The following is a 21197-nucleotide window of genomic DNA, read 5'->3' as shown; positions in this document are numbered from 1 at the left end:
CTAATGTGATGGTGATGGGATCTCTTGGGCCTTTACCTAGGACAAATGCTCATTCTTAAACCAACTGCCAACAATTAAACCAACAATTTGTGTGGGAGTGACATCTGTAAATCATGTCCACTTTTCTCCCTATGCCATCTTAAAAGTCTCAAACAAGGAATACCTTTTGTAGATTGATACTCCCTGAATCTAAATAATGAGTTTACTTTAAAGAATGCTGATGACTCTTTTTTCCTTTTTCCCCAGGTGTGAGTTCTGTACCAAAGGTTTCAAGAAATCGAGCCATTTGAAGCAGCATGTACGTTCTCACACAGGTGAAAAGCCCTTCAAATGCCTTCAGTGCAGTCGATGTTTTGTATCCTCAGGGGTTTTGAAAGCACATCAGCGAACACACACAGGTAATGGTTTAAGCAAACTGGTTTAAAAAAAAAGAACTTTTGGTTATATAGTGCCTTTCGTGACCTCAGGACATCCCACTGTGCTTTGCAGCCAATGACGTACCTTAAAAGTGTATCAAAGTACTACAAACAGCAAAGCGATAAATGGCCAGATAAACCATTTTTTTATTGATGTTGGTTGAGGGATAAATATTGGCCAGGACACAGGAGAGAACTCCCCCGTTCATCTTCGAATAGTACCACGCCTGCCTGGGAGAGCAGACAGGGCCTTGGTTTCATGTCTCAGCTGAAAGGTGGCACCTCCCACAGTGCAGCTAACCTTCAGTACGAAACTGGAGGGTCAGCCTAGATTTTGTGTTCAAGTCTCTGAAGTGAAACTTGAACCCACAATCTTCTAACTTGGATGAAAGTGCTCCCCACTGAGTCACATCGAACAAAATAATCTTCCTTTTGAGGCCAGAAAGTGAATAATTGTACTAATGCATTTGAAGCCTTGACTTGAGCTGTGAAATTACAATTGTGTTTTTACTTAATTATTTAATGTCTTAAAACAGTTTTGAGCCAATTCAAAATTCTAGTTTGCAAGTACTATATATTTCATTGCACCCTTGCATTAGAATCTTAATTATGATTTCGCTGCAATTGAAAGTTTTTAAAATTGCTTGTTCATTTGGAAGGGTGCTATTGACGCAGTGCATTGGTGTGTAGAACAGTGGCAACTTTGAGACCCTTGCCATTGATAGTGCAAATGACTCATTATTGATCATAACTTGTGTATGCTGTTTCTCTTTCTATTCCTCTATATACAAATATTTAAATGAGCCTGAAGATCAATCTATTCTCCACCATTCAGACACCTTTCCCTCAAACAAACTGTAAAATAAAATTAGCATAGCTGTTATTGATTTTTTTTTTGATCGTGGATTTGCTGGTGGGCAATTTTTGTTTCAGGCATGTCATCAGGCAAGTGGTGGGCAGGGTGTCTGCACAGCTCACCAGTTGCAGTAGACCTGACTTTATTCTCATGGTTTGAGCCTTATTAACATCGTATAGCAGAATTAGAACTGCTAGCACTATTCACGGTCCTTTACAAGCTGATTGGTTGTCCCAATAGATTTCCCTCGCTCTCCCAATCTTGATGGGCCTCCGGCAACCCCCTAAAGGACAGGGGTGCAGAGTCCAAAGCAACGGTTTATAGTGCCCACAGCAGCAAGGAAATCAAATATTGGAAGCTCTTAATGCTCAAAAAGACCTAAGAAACTGCAGTAAAAATGAGCGCCAGCCCTGCTGCTAGAATAAGGGCAGGCCATTTAGGACTGAGGAGGAATTTCTTCACTCAGAGGGTGGTGAGTCTTTAGAATTCTCTGCCCCAGGTGGCTGTGGAGGCTAAGTCATTGAGTATATTCAAGGCTGAGATCGATGAGATTTTTGGACTCTAGGGAAATCCAGGAATATAGAGATCAAGCAGGAAAGTGGAGTTGAAGTTGAAAATCAGCCATGATCTTATTGAATAGCGGAGCAGGCTCGAAGGGCTGAATGGCCTGCTCCTGGTCCTATTTCTTATGTTTACCTTACTGGAGGAAGGTGCCCCTTAAATACTGTTAGAAATGGCCGCCTCCCCACCTGTGCTGTCCATGGTTTGTGGATGGGTTGAGGAACTGGTGGTCGAGACAAAATGGCATTGGGTTCTTGGGCTGTGTCATTTGATCCCAATTTGCACAAAGCTCGTGTTGTCCCTGCCTTTTTCTGGTGGGAGCTGTGGCTGGCTAAATCAAGGTCCACTTGAAAATTGGGATGAACGGACTATTAGTGTTAAATCGATTGGTCAGTCCTGTGCACTTTTCTGGTCCCACTGCCACCCTGGCTTTGGGTGTAAATTGAGTGGTAGCAAGGCATAAATTGCCCCTGCTTGTCTACACAATTTCAATTAGAAATATATATTTTTTTAAATCATTTAAAAAAAAACTAGGACCAAGCGAATTGAAATAACTGTCAATCAAACACATATCTGAACAGAATTGCTTGCCCCCTCTCACTTGGAAGCCAAACTGAGACAAAATGACTAACATCTGGACCAAAATAAGCCAGGTGGACGAAGATTTAATAGTTAATTTTGGAAGGGAGTTGGTAAGTACTCAAAGGAAAAATCTGCTGGGCTGAGGGAAAAGAACAGGATGGGGACTAATTGGATAGTGCTGGCACAGATGCAGTAGGCCGAATGGCCGCCTTTTGTGCTGTATGATTCTGTTCCATGATATATTTTTGCTTTTTAACCCTGTGTCGTGATATTTAAAGATGCCATCATGCTTCACTTTCATCAGTCTTTTTGATTCAACTGAAATAGCTTACTTTAATATATATAGATAACTGGAAATATGTCTCTGTATCTGTTTAAAGGTATCAAAGCGTACAGATGCAATGTTTGTGATGCCACCTTTACTACGAATGGGAGCCTTACAAGGCACATGGTAATTCATACCAGTCTGAGACCGTTTAAATGCCCATTCTGCGATGACACTTTCCGAACGTCACTTCACTGCAAGAGGCACATGAAGGCTCATCAAGTAACGGCAGGAGTTGGAGGTATGCAGTGCTTTGTCTCAGAACACCAAGTTCTACTCAGTAATTTCAGTTAAAGAAAGGACTTGCAGTGGAACTTTCATCATCTGCATACCTTGCATCCACACTCTTCATTGAAGCATATAAGATTTTGAGGGGACTTGACAGGTTTGATGTTGAGAGGATGTTTCCCCTGGATGGAGAGCCTTGAACTAGGGGCCATTGTCTCAGGATAAGGGGTTGATCATTTAAAACTGAGATGAGGAGAATTTCTTTACTTAGAGGATTGTGAATCTTTGGAACTCTCTGCCCCAGAGGGTTGTGGGTGCTCTGTCATTGAGTATATTCAAGGCTGAGATGGAATGATTTTTGGACTTTTGGGAAATCCAGGGATATAGAGATCAAGCAGGAAAGTGGGGTTGAGGTTGAAAATCAGCCATGATATTGAATGGCGGAGCAGGCTCGAGGGGTCGTATGGCCTACTCACAGAATCAGAATCACAGAATTGTTACAGTGCAGAAGGAAGCCATTCAGCCCATCATGCCCACACTGGCTCTCTGAAAGAGCAATTCACTCAGTTCTATTCCCCTGCCTTCTCCCCATAACCCTGCACCTCCTTCCTGTTCATATAACAGTCTAATTCCCTTTTGAATGCTTCAATTGAACCTGCCTCCACCACACTTTCAGGCAGTGCATTCCAGACCATTTTTTACTTTATTTTATTTTTATTTTTTACTCCTCCCAATTTTTATTTTCTTACGTTAAAGCACCTATCTTAAGTAAAAACTACCACTCCATCTAAAAAACTTCCACATTTAGGAGTGATTTCCTACTTTACAACAGTGACTACATTTCAAAAGTACTTCATTGACTGTAAAGCACTTTGAGAAGTCCAGTGGTCGTGAAAGGCATTATATAAAATGCAAGTCTTATTTTTTATTACTCACTTGGGGCGCCCTGGAACTTGCAACACACTAACTTATTCACCCGCATCCTCTTTCCATTTTAATTACTGTTGCAGTTGATCTGACTACACTAATGTTCACTCCCCTGGTTTAATACTGCCTAAGAAATATTACTTTATTGCTGTGTTGGAGCCTGTCAAATATTTCCAAAGTTGCTTCCACTTCCAAAATGGATTGTAGGAAGCAGCAACACAATAATTAATTGAGTTTAGGGTTTTTTTAAGATGATTGATCAAGAATGGGTAAGAAGTGAGGAGTGGAAAAATGGCCGACAGCACATAGCGTAAATGCCATTTTTAATTTTAATTGAAATTGGTTTAAAGAACTTTTGTGGTTAGGATTACAGTAAGTAAGGCACTTTTGAGAAGCTTTATTACTGCAATAATTATTTCAGCATAGTGAACAGCAAATCAGACTGCTTGTGATGCCCCATCATTTCTCTGAACCTGTCGCGGCAGTGTACACTTGAAATATCTTTGTCATCAGTTATGAGAATGGAATCTATTTCTTTTTCTTTCTTTGTCCTAAAAATGACTTTTATAATCTAGATGAAGATGATGAAAATTTAGAAAGGCCTGTTGTGCGAAGGTCAAGGATTGGGATCATCACATTTACAGAAGAGGAGACAGCGGAACTAGCCAAAACCGAAACACGATTGGACGCCACAGTCTCGGAAAAAGTATTAGTCCAATCAGCAGCAGAGAAGGACCGGGTCAGTGAAATTAAGGATAAGAACACAGAGGTGGAAGAGGAGCCTAAACATGCAAACCAATGCTCATTTTGCACAAAGAGTTTCAAAAAACCTAGTGACCTAGTTAGGTGAGAATTGATATTCTGTTTTCAGCTTAGTTTTATTTTCTGCTGCCTGTTTTCTCTGCGATTATTCCCTCCTCCCTCCTCTCCTTTTGATATTATACTTTGCTATGCAAATATACATATGTCTCCAGTTGACTAAATAGCAAGCCTGTCTTTGGTTATGGAACTTTGTGGTTTCAAGTCCCACTCTTGAGATTTAATCTCCACTCCAGGATTTAAGCATTTAATCTAGAATGTCACTTCAGTATAATATCTGGTCTGACCATTCCAGTGGTTCAGATGGCGGTTAAAGATGCAGTAGTCAGTTGAAGAGTGAGGCGCTCTCCTAGGATCCCAGTTAACATCTGTTCTTCAACTGATGCCATTAAAAACAGATTAATCTCATTGCTGTATTTAGCAGTGCTGAAAATGGCAGTTGCGTTTGCTTACATCACAGCAGTTCAAAGTGATTCGCTGTGTGCAAGCTACTCTGGGAGACCTGTTAAGGCATTATATTATAAATATATGTGTGTCTCTTTTTCAGTGGTAGTGCGTATGTTTGTGCCCTGTGGTATCTTAATTTTGGCTGGTCCAATGGCAGAGGGACAGACTGTAGGTGAGGGAGGGATAATTGATAGGTGGACCTGCATTGTTGTCAACCTCTGTCCCTATATCCAGTTAAGGGAGACAGTTACTTGTTCACCCACTCAAGGTAATAGAGCATGGAATTAGGGAAATTTCATAAAATGGCCACTGGAAGATTATTTTGAATTCATACCAGACTGATGGAATGAAATTCTCCTGGTTATCTGTTCATCTGCAGTTATGTAGTCCTATGTAAAATGGGTTTGGGCAGTCTTAGTCTAGTTCCTGGTATTTCTGAGTTCATGGCATAAAATTGGCACTGATTTTGCATCAGTCGTAATAGTTTTTTGTTATTCATGAGATGTGGGTGTTGATGGCAATGTCAGTATTTATTGCCCTTGAGGAGATGGTGGTGAGCCACTTTGTTGAACCTCTGCAGTCTGTGTGGTGTAGGTTGTCTATCTCACGAATGGTTTGTTGGAGCAGAACAGATGGAGTTTACCATGCATCTGACTGATCTGTACCAGACGACTGACTTCTGCTTAAACTAGATACCATAATGGAAAGCACTCCATTCCCGAGTATTATCAAGTTTGACTAGATGAACACTAAACCCATGCAAAAATGTGGAAAAAGATGAAATTCATAGACAAACTTATAATACTTTGAATAATTTTCTCTACTATTTAGAATTTTTAAAATAAATTTGGAATATGCTATAGGATGGGCTCCCAAATGTGCATACATCACAAAATTATCTTAATAACAATTTAAAAGAAAGTTTAATCACTGGCAAATTTAGGCAAATGTCATTATCTCTGGACCACCTTTTTAAAAGAAAGAAAAAGTTTTCAGCTGCTAGACTGTGATGCTGAAACAAGACGAATATTACAGTGATAAAGGTGCTCTGAATAGCTTTGTCTTAAAAAAATTTAATAAGACAGAAGTATAAAGTAATTGTGGAGATTTCTCGTCAAACCTTTTCCATTTCTCTCATTTACCTTTTTTCCCTAATACTCTATGTACATTCTAACTTCTTTCTCTTGAATTACGTTTATCTTAAAACGCTCTCTATTTTTGCTGTGTCTTTAGAGTTGAGAATGCTTCTCAAAAATAAGTTCATCAGTGAAAAAACTGGCCTTCAGCCAGTCGAAAGCCCAAAGTCTAAAATAAACAATGGGTTGGATTTTACAGCATCCCCCGATGTTGGGGGGGGGGGGGGGGTGATGGGTGGAATGCGTAAAATGTCTCTGGCAGAGGCCCGGCCTGATATTGCTGGCAGTGGCGAGGCCTCGTGGCAGGCTCTCCTGCCGCTCAGCGGTGGGAGCCAAATCTGCATATTTTTAAAAATGCAAATGAATGAATAAATGACTTACCTGCTTACCCATTTAAATGAATCGCCGTGTTTAATATCGCAGCGGCTCTGCAAAGTGTGGTCCGTGCGGGCAGACTGCCATTTATGAGCTTATAAAATCCAGCCCAATCTCTCTGATGCCCAAAGATAGTATTAGGGAAACTCTGTTATCCATCAATATTTAAATTGCCTTTATTGCTGTTAGTCTACTTCATACATCCAGTATCCCATGGGAAACACCAAAAAGTCAAATCTTGGTGTAGCAATATTAAATACCACTGACAGCAATTTAATTATACAGATGCTAGCCTGCTTAATTGGCTTGGAAAATATAGCAAACTGTTGAATAAATATGTATAAAATAGTTTAAAATTCACATGCTTCATTAATTTATATTTGCCCAAGGTAATTTAATATCTAAGCATCAATTCTCTGTATTACCATCATAATGAACAGTTAATCTATACTTTTTATTCCTGTATCCCATTATCTGTTTTTCGGACCCAATAAAATGATATAATGATGAAAATTTCTTTTTAAAAAAGAAAATGAAAAATTAGCTAAGCTACAGGAGAAAGAAAAACTCTTTTGCAAATTGCCCAATAAAGTAAGTTGTCTTGCTGTCTGATCTTTCAAAGTAAGACTACCAAATTTGTGCTAATTTTAAATCAGGATGATGCTTCCGCCAAATAGGGAATAATAGAGAAAAACAGCACTTATTTGACTTGGGGTTAAATTTTCCTCATCAGAATGCCCTGTTAGCACCTGTTTCACTGCTGACCTTGCAAGCTTCAACTTCGAACAAGCAGAAGTGGCTGGGAGAACCGTTCTGAGGCTACTCTCATCTCTCTTGTTCTTTACACCATTTCTAAGGATCCAGAAATTACTGCTGGTTGAAACTGGGGCATCCAGGATCACCAGTGCAGGCAAGCAACTTTAAACATGGCGTCCTACAACACTGAAGGAGGCCATTCGGCTCATCGTACCTATACCGGCTCTTTGAAAGAACTATTTAATTAGTCCCATTGCCTCCCTTTCACACACTTACCCCATAGCCCTGCAGTTTTTTTTCTTTTTATGTATATATCCAATTCTCTCTTGAAATAGGCCAAAATAATGATTTTTGATGGTTTGAAGCCATTTTTGCTGCATTGTCCACCGATAGAGTCTGGGTTGAATCCAGGGCACAGTGTGCTAGTCACAAGAAAAGAATTGGTTGCAATTGCAGCTGAGTGTTCCTAGAGGTCCACAACGCAAACTGGTTCCAATTTGACACAAATTGCGAGTTGCACGAAGCGTGCCCTTGTGTCCTGATCAGATTTCTCTTAATATTTGGCACATTTCATCCTGTAATTTTGTCGTTTTTCTGTGTGCACATGGGCATGAATACACCTGCTGTTTCTAGATATTCTGACTTGTGCATATAGGGTTTTTGAAATACAATGTTATATCATAATATTTATAGCTTGCAATGCTGTCCCACTTTGCTTCCCTCTTAAGTATCTTCTCATGCTTTTACTTTGATATTTTTCTTCTATGATTTCTGCCTTTCCTTTGATCCTTACCTGCGATTTTCCTGCATCTCTTTCATCCCTGTCTACTATTTTCAGTGCAGTGCACCTTCTCCCATTTTATTATGTTTCTGAACCCCCATGATAAGCAGCATGAACAGAATTGCTACTGTAATTTGACTGCTGAGATTATAAATCCCTCTTGCTTCTTTTAGAGCCATATTGGCAACAGCCCAGCATAACTTGCCCAGCCTCTTCACCTTTCATCATAACTACACATTGGTCCTTGTTTGTCATCTACCCGAGTTCCTTCTGCAGTTTTCTCCAGTTCCTTCTTAGCTTCTTTACTGGTGTGAAGTCCTGCAGCATTGAATTGCCAATGTGAACCCAGAAACAAACTTGTGGAGAATCTTAGCAGCCACTTTTTATTGTTGCTTTTTTTTTTGTTTTTGGAGGCAGAGGGAGGTAAGAGCTGATTATTTTTGTATTGTCACAATACATAATTACTTTCTTATATTTTATGGACTCCATGAAACAGGGAAGTTTTTCAACAAATTTGTTTCAAAATGATCTAAAACGGCACCCAATCTAATGTATATCAAACTGATTTATAGCTTAGATCTTCTGAATTTCTGTTATTTTATTGTGTTTTCAAAAATTAAGGATTTTCTAAAACTAGAAATATGCACCATTGATTGTTTAAATTGTGTCTTTTCATCTTGTATAGACATATACGAATCCATACTGGAGAGAAACCTTTTAAGTGTGATGAATGTGGGAAGAGTTTTACTGTCAAATCTACTCTGGACTGTCATTTAAAAACTCACACAGGTTTGTGATGGTTTTTCCATTAAGTTATTGCAGAAAGAGGATATATTCCAGGTGATGGAAACCATAAAACAGGGAAGCAATTTACCAGAAAGCGTACATTTGCAAACATGAAACTAATTGTTCATCTTTTTTCAATTCTTGTCCTTTTTAAGGTTCTTCTGTGGATTTGTTGTGTCCTTATGGTGAAGAACATGATCCAGTGTAGCATGCATAGATATACAGTAAAGTCCCTTCACTCTGCCCTTACAATATGGCTGAGACCTTATCTCCAAAGACCACCCCCTACTTCACTATTGTGACAGATTCCATTTTCCATACCAACCATCGTGTGTTCTCTCTCTGAGTAAAAGGTCCATTGGTGCAAAATTAGGAAGAATGTTATGGATCTTTGCCCAGTAGGAACTAGGTTGCTACTGCCTGCACACAAGACTCTTACAACCAGCAGACATCGAGCATTTCATCCCATCAGTCTAGACCGGACTTGAACTCGCATGTAAGAGATGAAAGACCAGTGTGTGCATGCCCAGTTTCTATGTGTTTGTAAATCTAATTTTAAATGGGCATTGTGGTTTGTGTTTAAACTTTAAACCTACAAGCACATTGCTAATTTCACAGATACAACTACATAAGGAGGGTTGTTTGAAGATAATGAGACTGGGATGTTTCACTGCAAAATTGTGTATGCTAATAATTTCTTGCAAATAGAGGGGTAAGTTTTCATCTTCAGTGCTTCTGGTGCCAAGCTTCATGAGCTCGGAGTGCTAATTGTGCATTCAATGTTTCCACTCATTAAACTAAATGGATAGAAAATTGAGAGCAATGTGTGCACAGTTTTTTGCTGCCCACTTGCCAGTGTCTTAAGCTGAGGTTTGCAATTTGCTTCATGGTGAAAAATAGCAGATACTTGGATGCTTGAAATTGAAAGCAATGGGCATTTTGTGAAGCTGCCACTTCAGATTACCTTCATGTCAATAAGTAGGCCATGAACTTACTTCAGTTGCTTTTTTTTGAAATGAGGTGAAGGGTTCAACCTTGCTTTGGGAAATTCAGCAAATGGATTGCGATGCTATCAGCAACTAGGCTGTCGCGCATTGATTTAATATCCTATACAGTCTGGTATGATTACAGCATAAGCCACAGTTTATAATGGACAGCCAATTCTTTCAGGAAAAAGATAAAAGCAAGGCTCATTCATTAAAAAAAATGAAGAATAACTGCACTTCCTTGTTGGTACTAACTAAAGCTTGCTGGTGATGCATTACTATTTGAAAAAAGTTTGGGAATGTGCTAGTGGTTGTGGCAGCTTGATTTTTGAATTACACTGTTCAATTTCACGCTGAAGAACAGATTCATGGGTGCATTTTCAGGCCAGTTGCTAAACACTTAGTTCAATAATTGAACTAGAAGTAAGCCCAGCAAAATGAAACCATCCTGAATCTGCAAGCAAAGCTTAACACACACGCCAGTGTGTGCTATAACCTCTCGGTGATTTTTTTTTAACAGTAATAGAGTTAATTGTACAATTTTCATTAGAACTGACTTTGGGTGTACAATATATTGGCTCAAATGTGGGCAAGTGTATTGATGGAGAGAAATAATTTCCTATTCTGGAGAGTCCCAAACCAAGGGGACATAACCTTAAAATTACAGCTAACCTCTTCAGGAGTGATACCAGGAAGCACTATTTCACACAAAGCATAGTGGAAATCTGGAACTCTTTCCCCAAAAAGCTGCTTACAAAGATTGTTCAGCGCAAACAGGCTATTTGGCCCAACAGGTTCATGTGTTTATGCTCTTCACAAGCCTTCGCCTACCCTTCTCCATCTAACCCCATCAACATATCCTTTTATTCCTTTCTCTCCTTTCTCCCTCATGTTGATCTAGCTTCCCCTTAATTGCTTTTTGATTTTGCTCATTGTTTATGGCTGGCACAACTTGTTCCCAGCACACAGCTCAACATAACTTGGTTCATATTTAAATAAAACCATACGATTGCAATGATTATTCAAGAAAAATAGTAAGCTTCTCTGTTTTTCAAAAGTTGTCTACAAAACTGTTTGAAGCTGGGGCTCAATTGTAAATTTCAAAACTGAGATTGATAGGTTTTTGTTTGCCATAGGCAGGGTAAATGGAGTTAAGATACAGATCAGCCATGATCGAATTGAATGATGGAACAGGCTCAAGGGGCTGAATGGCCTCCTCCTGTACTTATGAACTGAATTGTAAATTTGGTTCATGCGTCATAACGTGATCAGTTCAACTACCCAACCCGTGATTTTTTTTTTTAAATTCTGTCTCTTCCCCAATTGGATCTATTTTCAGCTGTAAGCGTCCTGTTTATACGTAGTTCTGATGCCCTATTTTGTATCCAGCAATAAAATCTGAGAAGTCGGAATTGGTGCTCAGTTAGCAGTTCTGCTGCTTTTGCTACTCCATGGGCTGGATTTTAAAGCCCATCCACCGGGAACGGTGGCGGGTGGGCAATGAAGATCAGTACAGAGGAGGCCCACCAGTGACCCCGACGGCAGCAGGCCTCGCACTAATCTCTGTGGCAGTGAGGCCATGTAGTAGCTGCCCTGTCGCTCGGCAACGGGATCTGCATTAAAATATTGTCAGGCTGGGCCCCCACCTATTAAGAATGAGGCATGTTAATTTCGCCATAAGGACATTAAATTTCAAATTGTTGCTGGGAAGAAGAGAAGGCCTGTTACAAGAGCTATCAGACTTGGATGAAAAACATTTGCATACCAACAGACAGTGCTTGGAGGGACAAAGGGGATATTCCTTGCTCCAATTTAACCCACAATGGACTTTGAGCACCAGGTATTGTGTATAAGATGAAACATTTCAGGGTCAGCTAAGCCAAGAGAATCCACAAATAGACATGGTCAGACCAGCTAGTCACATGACTAACCTGCTTGGCAACATGGGTTTCTTCTGAATTGTACAAAGTGTTTGAACTGAAAAAAAGATTGTTTGCTCCTGGACTGACAAGACCTCCCCTGTCTGCTCCCATCTCTTTCTCACAATCCTCTGGACCCACTGAGGACACATGAACTTCAAGAGAGAAATATCTCCTACATCAAACAAGGTTTAAGAAGAATACTGGGCCCCAACGAAAAGCAAGACCCACCTACAATCGCGGACTTTATTTTTTTATTCATTCATGGGGATGTGGGCATCGCTGGCTAGGCCAGCATTTGTTGCCCATCCCTAATTGCCCTTGAGTAGGTGGTGGTGAGCTGCCTTCTTGAACCGCTGCAGTCCATGTGGGGTAGGTACACCCACAGTGCTGTTAGGAAGTGAGTTCCAGGATTATGACCCAGCGACAGTGAAGGAACGGCGATATAGTTCCAAGTTGGGATGGTGTGTGGCTTGGAGGGGAGCTTGCAGGTGGTGGTGGTGATCCCATGCATTTGTTGCCTTGTCCTTCTAGGTTTGGAAGTTGCTGTCTAAGGAGCCTTGGTGCGTTGTTGCAGTGCATCGTGTAGATGGTACACACTGCTGCCACTGTGCGTCGGTGGTGGAGGGAGTGAATGTTTGTGGATTTGGTGCCAATCAAGTGGGCTGCTTTGTCCTGGATGGTGTCGAACTTCTTGAGTGTTGTTGGAGCAGCACCCATCCAGGCAAGTGGAGAGTATTCCATCACACTCCTGACTTGTGCCTTGTAGATGATGGACAGGCTTTGGAGAGTCAGGAGGTGAGTTACTCGCCGCAGGATTCCTAGCCTCTGACCTGCTCTTTTAGCCACGGTATTTATATGGCTACTCCAGTTTAGTTTCTGGTCAATGGTAACCCCCAGGATGTTGATAGTGCGGGATTCAGCGATGGTAATGCCATTGAATGTCAAGGGGGAGATGGTTAGATTGTCTCTTGTTGGAGATTGTCATTGTCTGGCACTTGTGTGGCGCGAATGTTACTTGCCACTTGTCAGCCCAAGCTTTATAGCAAGTTCGAAGAACAGTAACCAAAACCATCTTCAGCTATTGCCTCAAACTTTTCCACTTTATTTCTTCTCTTTTCGGTCTCTATCTACATGTGTGTATCGTGTATGCATGCTAGCATGGGCGCGTCACGTATCTGTAGGCGTTATCTGAATTAGAGTTTAAGTTTAATAAAGTTCAACCTTTTTTCTTTAAACCTAAGAAAACCTGTTTGGCTAGTTTATTTGCCTTATAATTGGAAGCTAGCGAACAGGGATTTACTAAGGAGGAGCTAAAAAAAAAAGTGTGTTTTAAATTAAATCCTGTTAAGGTAAGACCAGGTGAAGGCTGAGAGGGAACCCTAGACCCCTACTCATCGGGTCGTAACAGTATGTTAATGCCTTCTTACCATGCCGCCCGCAGTGATTCTTCCAGTACGCTGCAATCTTCATTCTTGCTGCTGGCAATGCTGCACCTTTGAATCCCCGTTTGGGGAAACGTGGTGCAACACCTGTGGGGAGGGGGAGGAGGTTTTTTTTCTCTTGGGATGGAGTGGGGGGGCGGTGGGGGAGTGTGGTTAGAACACCTCGGATTGGTCTGGGGGTGGATGATGGGATGGGGTAAAGGACATAGGTGCCGATCTTTGTGGGGGGTGGGGGAGGTCACATTTTCAGTATAGGAATTCCAGGGGGAAAGGGCAGGAAGTTGTGATGTGCCATTGTTGTGGGGGGGGGAGGGGTGTGGTGGCGGGAGAATTTTTGCAAAACTTTTCATTAACTGGGCTGTTAAATTTTAAATGTACATTGAGGGCTGTAAGTCCTTTAAAAATGGTGCCAGCACCTGCACATTGACGTCATCGTGGGGGGCTGGTGCCACGGCCATGCAAATAAGCCGCCACGTTTGAAATCGCGGCGGCTCCACAATGTGGTCCCCGTGTGCACAAGCCGCATTCTTTTATGTCCACCGCCTATTTCGGTGGCGGAGTCTTAAAATGCAGCCCCATATGTTTAATTGTAAGGATGTGATTCTGATTATAAATCACCATTCTAATGATACATTTCAGGTGCAAGTGTTTCAACTATATCAGAAAGGGGAGTCTGGAGTAAGGGGTTAATTTACCGCAAGCCCATAGAGAGGTTCATACAGGCTGGAATCTGATGTCAGATTCAAACCTGCTCCAGCACAAAATTCTCTATATTTCCTTTAGCATATGAGCTTTCGACAATGCCATACCTTGGTGCCAGTGAGGGAAGAGAAACTCATAGAACACAGTAATTAATTTTGGTCAGTCGTGGAAATAGCTGGTGATATCTTTTTGGTGAGAAGAATTCATTAAATGGTGTGGAAGAATCAGATAAATTAGCCAAAATATTTTGCACATTTCTTATTTACGGTTATTTTGAGAGGGTTTATAAATTTGTGAATAATTCATGATTGTGCTGAAGCATTTATGAAATTAACAGGAAAGTTAATAGCAATTTAGAAATTTTAACATATCTCACATTTTAAGATCAATCACTTCTTTGGCAGTGATCTTTAATTATTTGGGCATTTGTCAGTTTCTGTTTTGCATATGCATATGTTTCTGCTCTTTTTTTTTTAATATGGAAAATATACTTTTGTATTTTGAAATTCAGGCCAGAAACATTTCAAATGCCACGTATGTAGTTCTCCCTTCTCGACCAAAGGTAGCCTAAAAGTTCACATGCGACTGCACACCGGAGCAAAACCTTTTAAATGTCCACATTGTGACGTGCGTTTCCGGACTTCAGGACACAGGAAGAGTCACATACAATCCCACTTTAAGCCTACGTCACTGCCAAAGAAAATCCGGAAGCCTGTAACACGTCAATCAACAGAGAGTTTACAGCCGGTAAACTTGCTGACTACTGCAGATGCAAATGTTTACATCACTAATAATGGAGTTCTGACCAGCCAGTTTGAGCAGAACCTTCTCCAACAGGGATTAGTTGGACAAGCTATTCTTCCTGCCTCTATGTCAGGTAATTTGATCTGTTTACTCGAGTATATCCATGCTTTTATTTGCAAATCATTACCAGAAAGGGATTGATAATGATCTCAGTATTCATAAACTTCCTCTTTCATTAATGGGACGGCACTGAAACTTGAATCATAATGCTAAATGTGAAGGAATCCTGTCATGCATTTACATAGGTAATTTTTTAAACTTCAGTTTTCCATAAATTGCGACCGACTTATTCCCATGTCCAGCATAAGCATCAGCACAAATTGTCCATTTGCAGTTTTACCAAATCTTTTTAATAGATTTAATGAGATTTTGCACGAATGCAGCCACCTTTTTGCCCTATTTATTTCATATTACTCAAACATCATCCTAATGCATCATGCATACTCTATGAATAACATATCTGCTTGGCTTTGCTTCTAGGATTATTAGTACTTGATACCTGATTTAGGAACATAGGAGTAGGCCATTCAGCCCATTCCGTCATTCAGTACAATCATAGCTGATCATCCACTTCAGTTCCTTTTTCCCGTACTATCCCCTTTTCCCTTTATGTCATTGGTATTTAGAAATCTGTCAATCTCTACTTTGACCCTTGAATAATTTGACATAAACCAACTTAATTTTTTAAAAAACCCAGCCACAGTTTGGCATCAGCAGGAACTAAATGTGGCTTTTGTTAACACAAATTAACTTTTAGCTCACCTCAAAAATACCAGGTTTTGAACAGGACTCCGTTCAGTCCATTACTAACAACTACTTTATTTCACTGTTGCTATATGGTTCAGAGTAATACAATTGTTAACATAATTAATAAACAGAATACCCGTACCAGTGTTTCAGTAGCGCCTGTTGATTCAGCGTAACTAACTTCAAAATACAATATTGTAGGCTTCAACTTAACATCACAAAACATTAACGTTCAGTTTCAAAGATTATGGCACATGCTTGACTAAGTTAAGCTTTTGATTATATAGAGCTGTTAACAGGTGCCAATTGCATGCTTGCTGTTTATGTCTAGAGATTGGATGACCAAAAATTAATGGTTACCTCTTGATTGTAGTGAAGTATGCCAGAACACACTGCAATGCTTTAAACATTCTGAGATGCATTGGGCCACAGCCATTTTTTGGGAGGTGGGGGTGCGTAATTTGTTTCAATGGAGCTGTTGAAGCACCTGGAGTCAAAGTTTGAGCTGCTGCTGATGTCCCTTACGTAATTGCTGTTGGGGAGTGTCAGTATTTTAATTTGGGTAAATAAGACCAATTTACAAGATGGCTTCAGTGTACAATATCACTAATGTCTATTTCATTTAAACTTTATGGAATGTTTTTGTTATCACATTAATATTTATGATCTTTGACAATTTCACAGGTATTACATTTCGTACGTATGCACTAGCTTTTAGCGATTTGTGTACGTTGACATCTAAATCCCTTGGCTCTTCTACAACTTTTAGTCTCTCTGCATTAAGAAAACATTCTGATTTGTTTTTCTTGGATCCAATAATATCAATTAATTTCAATTAATATTTGTGGATGTTACTGTGATTCCATTAAGATTTTTAATCTTTGACCATAATAATTTCACATCTATTTACCGAGCACCAAATTTGGATAGTGTATGATCTGTTTATTCTAGCTAACACTTGATCAGATTTTTTCTTTCTTTTGGGCCTCCTTATCTCGAGAGACAATGGATACGCGCCTGGAGGTGGTCAGTGGTTTGTGAAGCAGCGCCTGGAGTGGCTATAAAGGCCAATTCTGGAGTGACAGGCTCTTCCACAGGTGCTGCAGAGAAATTTGTTTGTTGGGGCTGTTGCACAGTTGGCTCTCCCCTTGCGCCTCTGTCTTTTTTCCTGCCAACTACTAAGTCTCTTCGACTCGCCACAATTTAGATTTTAATGCATTCATTACAGCCAGTACCACTTTCCGCACTTATTAACCTGTTTGTGTCCTTTGATTTATTGGCAGCCGGAGGTGATTTGACATTATCACTTACAGATGCCAGCTTTGCCGCTCTCGAAGGAATACAGCTGCAGCTCACTTCTGCTAACCTGGTTGGGCAGAATGTTCAGATCTCCGGAATTGATCCCAGCAATATAAACAATATCACGTTACAGGTAAAGAGTGTGTTGTTACTGTTGCTGTGATGAACTTCATTAACGTGTCTTGTTCTTCATTACAAGACTACCATTAACGCAAGTTTAACTGTCCAGCACAGCCAGGTTCTATTACTATGAAGTGTTTGGTTTAAATATTGAACTCTTGCATTTCACATTTGGGAACATGTAACAAGTAGAGGTGCCTCGACATTTGCGGAAACGGAGGGAACAATCCCTGCGTCTTAATGGTTAGACCCAAGGTACATATTTTTGGCTTCCAGTCTTATTATCATCAAACCAACAAGCTGCCCAAAGGACTTGAAGATGGGCCGCTCCTAGTGTTGCAGCAGCCCTTGGGTAAGTCCTTTAAAAAGGGCATGGGAGGTTGGATAATGGTGGCCAAGATCGGGGGTAGGGGAACAATGGCTGGCATCAGCTCACATGGTTAGATTGTGGTGTTAGGAGTACTGCTGCTCTTCTAAACTCCATGTTGAGGTGAGTCGATTTTAAACACTTGTCTTGTTGGTTGTGGCCTACAGTGGTCCTTTTAAGGTTGCATGTAAACCTGGTTTTCCTGAACACTGGCTGCAGTAAGGGAAACCCAATATTACAGTGAGAGCCTCAAACAGATGTTAAGTTCTTTTATTTGAATATGGAAAGAGTATTGTTTTGGAGGGTCTGGGATGATTAATTATTTCCCCTTCAGCACTATGGCGCATAACAAGTGTGACCTTCCTGCCTACCTGACATATTTGAGGCTTAAGCACCTGAAAATAGGCATGGCACCATCCAATTTATCGGCCAGGATATTTCTCAGGTGATCATTTGAATACTTTGTCAGCCATATTCAGCATGCACTGGCAACCTAATCAACAACAACAACTTATATTTATATAGCACCCTTAAGGTAAGGTAGCCGGGGCCAGACGACCACTGGGGCGCCCAAAGCTCCTCTTCAGTGATGTTTGCATGCATGACATGAAAGCCCTATATGTCGACTATTGCACCTGGGAGTCACTAGTGGACGAAAGAGGGAAATGACGACACCTCCTGTGGACTGGCATGCACTTCCACAACGACCAGTGGCTACAGCAGCTTGGCAGCAGGTGCTGTGCTGAAAGCAACTCTCAGCGTCGCTTGGCAGCTTCATTTGGCACTGGTGGCAGAACCTACCACTCAAGGATTGGCCTTCACAGGCATCAACGAAGGTGCACCAAGTGAAGATACCCCACCTAAATGGATTGTTTGCTGCTTGTCCATCATCTTGCGTAGATGGAACGATGCCAACCGACAATAACATAATAAAATGTTCCAAGATGCTTCACAGGAGCATTATAAAGAAAAATTTGACACTCAAGGGGCCCAGGCAGCTGAAGGCACGGCCACCAGTGGTGGAGCAATTAAAATCGGGGATGTTCAAAATTAGATGAGCGCAAATATCCCGGATGGTTGTGAGGCTGGAGGAGATTAAAGAGAGGGGCAAGGTCATGGAAGTCATTTGAAAACGAGGATAAGAATTTTAAAATCGAAACATTGCTTGACCAGGAGCCAATGTAGATCAGCAAGCACAGGGTGATGGGTGCAAGGGAGTTAGCGTGAGTAACGACACAGGCAGCAGAGTTTTGGATGACCTAAAGTTAACAAAGGATAGAATGTGGAGGCTGACCAGGAGTGCATTGGAATAGTCAAGTCTAGAGGTAACAAAGGCATGGATGAGGGTTTCAGCAGCAGATCAACATCATAAATAGACCACAACATAACAAAATATCCAGAAACATTTGATTATTAGCCTACCTTGAGAATCACTTGAGTGCCCGACTCCGGCAAACTGGCCTACACGCTCTTGATCCGATTTGAAGTTGTTCTTCGATAACAGACAGGAAACAGGGCATGGTGGGCCAATGATTACCCACCCAGCTCACCCTGTGAGCTGTCCCCTACCAGGAGCACCAGTTGTGGATTTTGCCCTTGACTGGTGGATGGTTGTGATATTTTCTCTAATTCTGTTTTACAGTAATTGTCCTATTCAGATGGGGAAATGTTGGTCATCCTTTAGAGCTGAGAAAGTTCAAGGGAAGATTTAGTAGAGGCGCTCAAAAATAGGAGGGGTTCTGATGGAGCTAGGGTTGGAAACCAGAGGACAAGGATTTTGAATAATTGCCCAATAAAAAGCCAAGGGAGATGAGAATTTTTCTAACACAGTGAGCAAGATGTTATGATCTGGAATTGCACTACCTAAAAGGGTAATGGAAGCAGATTCAATAATTTTCTAAAGGGAATTGGACACATACTTAAAAAGAAAAAAATGCAGGGATATGGGGAAAGATCAGGAGAATTTAATTGGTAGCTTTTTGAGAGCCAGCACAGGCATGATGGGCCAAATGGCCACTTTCTGTACTGTATGATTCTATGCCTTGTGGCTGATTGAAATATTGAGAAATGAGCATCCCTTATGTCTGTCAGCTCTTTGCTTGCATGATACAAAACTAAACCCACTGCCCTGTCTGTGCCCATAATTCTGTATCATCTTTAGCTTCACAAATTAATAAATTTTTCCTTTAAAAGATACAATGGTGTCTGCCTCAACTATTCCTTGTGGAAAAGCATTCCACGGTTCATGTCTGCATGAAAACATTTTTCCTGACCTCCCTTCTAACCCTCTTGATCTTAAATTGATGTCCACTCGGCACTGATTCCCAGACAAAAAAAGAAGAAATTTGTTTGCGTAGCGCAGGCAGTCGTTCTTCAAAGATATCACTGAAGAATGCTGCACAGGTAGCGACCCATGACGCTGCCTGCCCCTGGAGAATCGCATAAGTCTGCATAGCAATGCTGTGCGAACAGATTTCTCTCCATAGTTTTTCCTTATTGACTCAATCAAACCCTTTGTAATTTTCAAGATGGTACTTAAATTTCCTATTGGCCTTCTCTGCTCCAGTCGTACCAGTATCTCAAGACTCCTCCTTATAATTGTAGTTTCCCATTCTTGGCTGCATTTTGGTGAATCTACATTGGATGCTCCCCATGGCTTTAATGTTGCTGCCATAATGGGATACTCAAAACTGCATACAGTACTTTAACTGTGGGTTAGGCATGCCCTTGTTCAAATTTATCATTGCCTCTTTGCTGTCCATAGCCGAGGAGCTCTCGGTTCAAAACACTTGGCAAAGAACTTTGTTTGTAAGCACTAAAATGAAGTATTTTGTGAGTAAGATGGAGCTACCCTTCAAAGCTTCATTAATACCCACAATGTGGCCTGTTGATTGGTGCAATGTGCCTTGGCTCGGTGTTTGCCTGATTTAATTATGGTCTTCCTTTGTCCTTGTGTTTACTGTTTGTGAGCAGCAGTGTTCTTTTGGTTGTTTTTGGTACCTTCTGTTTTATGGGAAATGAGAAAGGCTGAAAGATGCGGCTTCAAAAAAAAAAACACAGGCAAAATAGAGGGGAAATGTTTTTCTAAGGAAATCAAGTCAAGATGCCAGTGCTGGGGAATGGAAAAGTTTTCAGCATCAAGTGCTACCTTGTCAGATATAGCAGCATTGTATCTCAGAAGATCAGCCTACTTGCACTAGTGTGTCTTTTTTTTTTCATTTCTCGCACTACCTGTCTTGCCTCTGAGTGGGATTGACAATTTAGTGTTACATTATGGGCAGTCTTGTACTTTGGTCTGGTGCCCACTGGGAATTGGCTTTGAGACTGTCACCAGTGACATGATTAATGCCCTTGAGCTTTGAGTAGTGAGCCATGATATCTGGTGAATCCATGTGTTCTGGCATACTGCATACCTGCCTTGGTAACTGAATCTGCATCAGTGAGTTGCCTCTGTTCCAATGTTCTATGATCAAGCATGTAATTTTGGCATTGACCTGACCCCAAAGAAATTTCACTCACTCCTAATCCCTCCAAGCAGGAGAATAGTCGATTTTAAATAAAGAGTAGTTATAACATCTATTAGTGTCATCTGATAGGAGTGCGTGGAATTTTCTGCAGCCCTTTCTCTAACTAGCTTTAACCATCTGGTAGTTAGCCACATGCTTGGAAGTTGATTTGCTTGTTCTTCTGACTATATCGCCTAGAGCAGCCTAAAGCCACTACCCTTGGTAAATAACTAGGTAAATTGATGTTTTCTTTGTCGGGGTTATTATACAAAACTGTGCTCCTGATGGAAGGCTTGCCTTTCACAAG

At 40.9% G+C, this 21197-nt stretch overlaps 1 protein-coding gene across 6 annotated transcripts in view; it reads left to right on the top strand.

The window, feature by feature from the left end:
* LOC137370194 (zinc finger protein 236-like) overlaps positions 1–21197 on the top strand; it is a 188712-nt gene that overhangs the window by 134291 nt on the left and 33224 nt on the right. For all 6 annotated transcript variants that reach the window (XM_068032492.1, XM_068032488.1, XM_068032489.1 and 3 more), the window contains 6 exons: positions 247–398; positions 2796–2981; positions 4471–4741; positions 8895–8998; positions 14559–14924; positions 16882–17030. In XM_068032492.1, coding sequence (XP_067888593.1) covers positions 247–398; positions 2796–2981; positions 4471–4741; positions 8895–8998; positions 14559–14924; positions 16882–17030 — 1228 coding nt within the window. The remainder of the gene's footprint in view (positions 1–246; positions 399–2795; positions 2982–4470; positions 4742–8894; positions 8999–14558; positions 14925–16881; positions 17031–21197) is intronic.

This window comes from Heterodontus francisci, chromosome 5 (genome assembly GCF_036365525.1).
Source record: "Heterodontus francisci isolate sHetFra1 chromosome 5, sHetFra1.hap1, whole genome shotgun sequence".
NCBI classification, from domain to species: domain Eukaryota; kingdom Metazoa; phylum Chordata; class Chondrichthyes; order Heterodontiformes; family Heterodontidae; genus Heterodontus; species Heterodontus francisci.
Note: the sequence above shows the minus strand (reverse complement) of the source record. Positions and strands in the feature narration are given on the sequence as shown.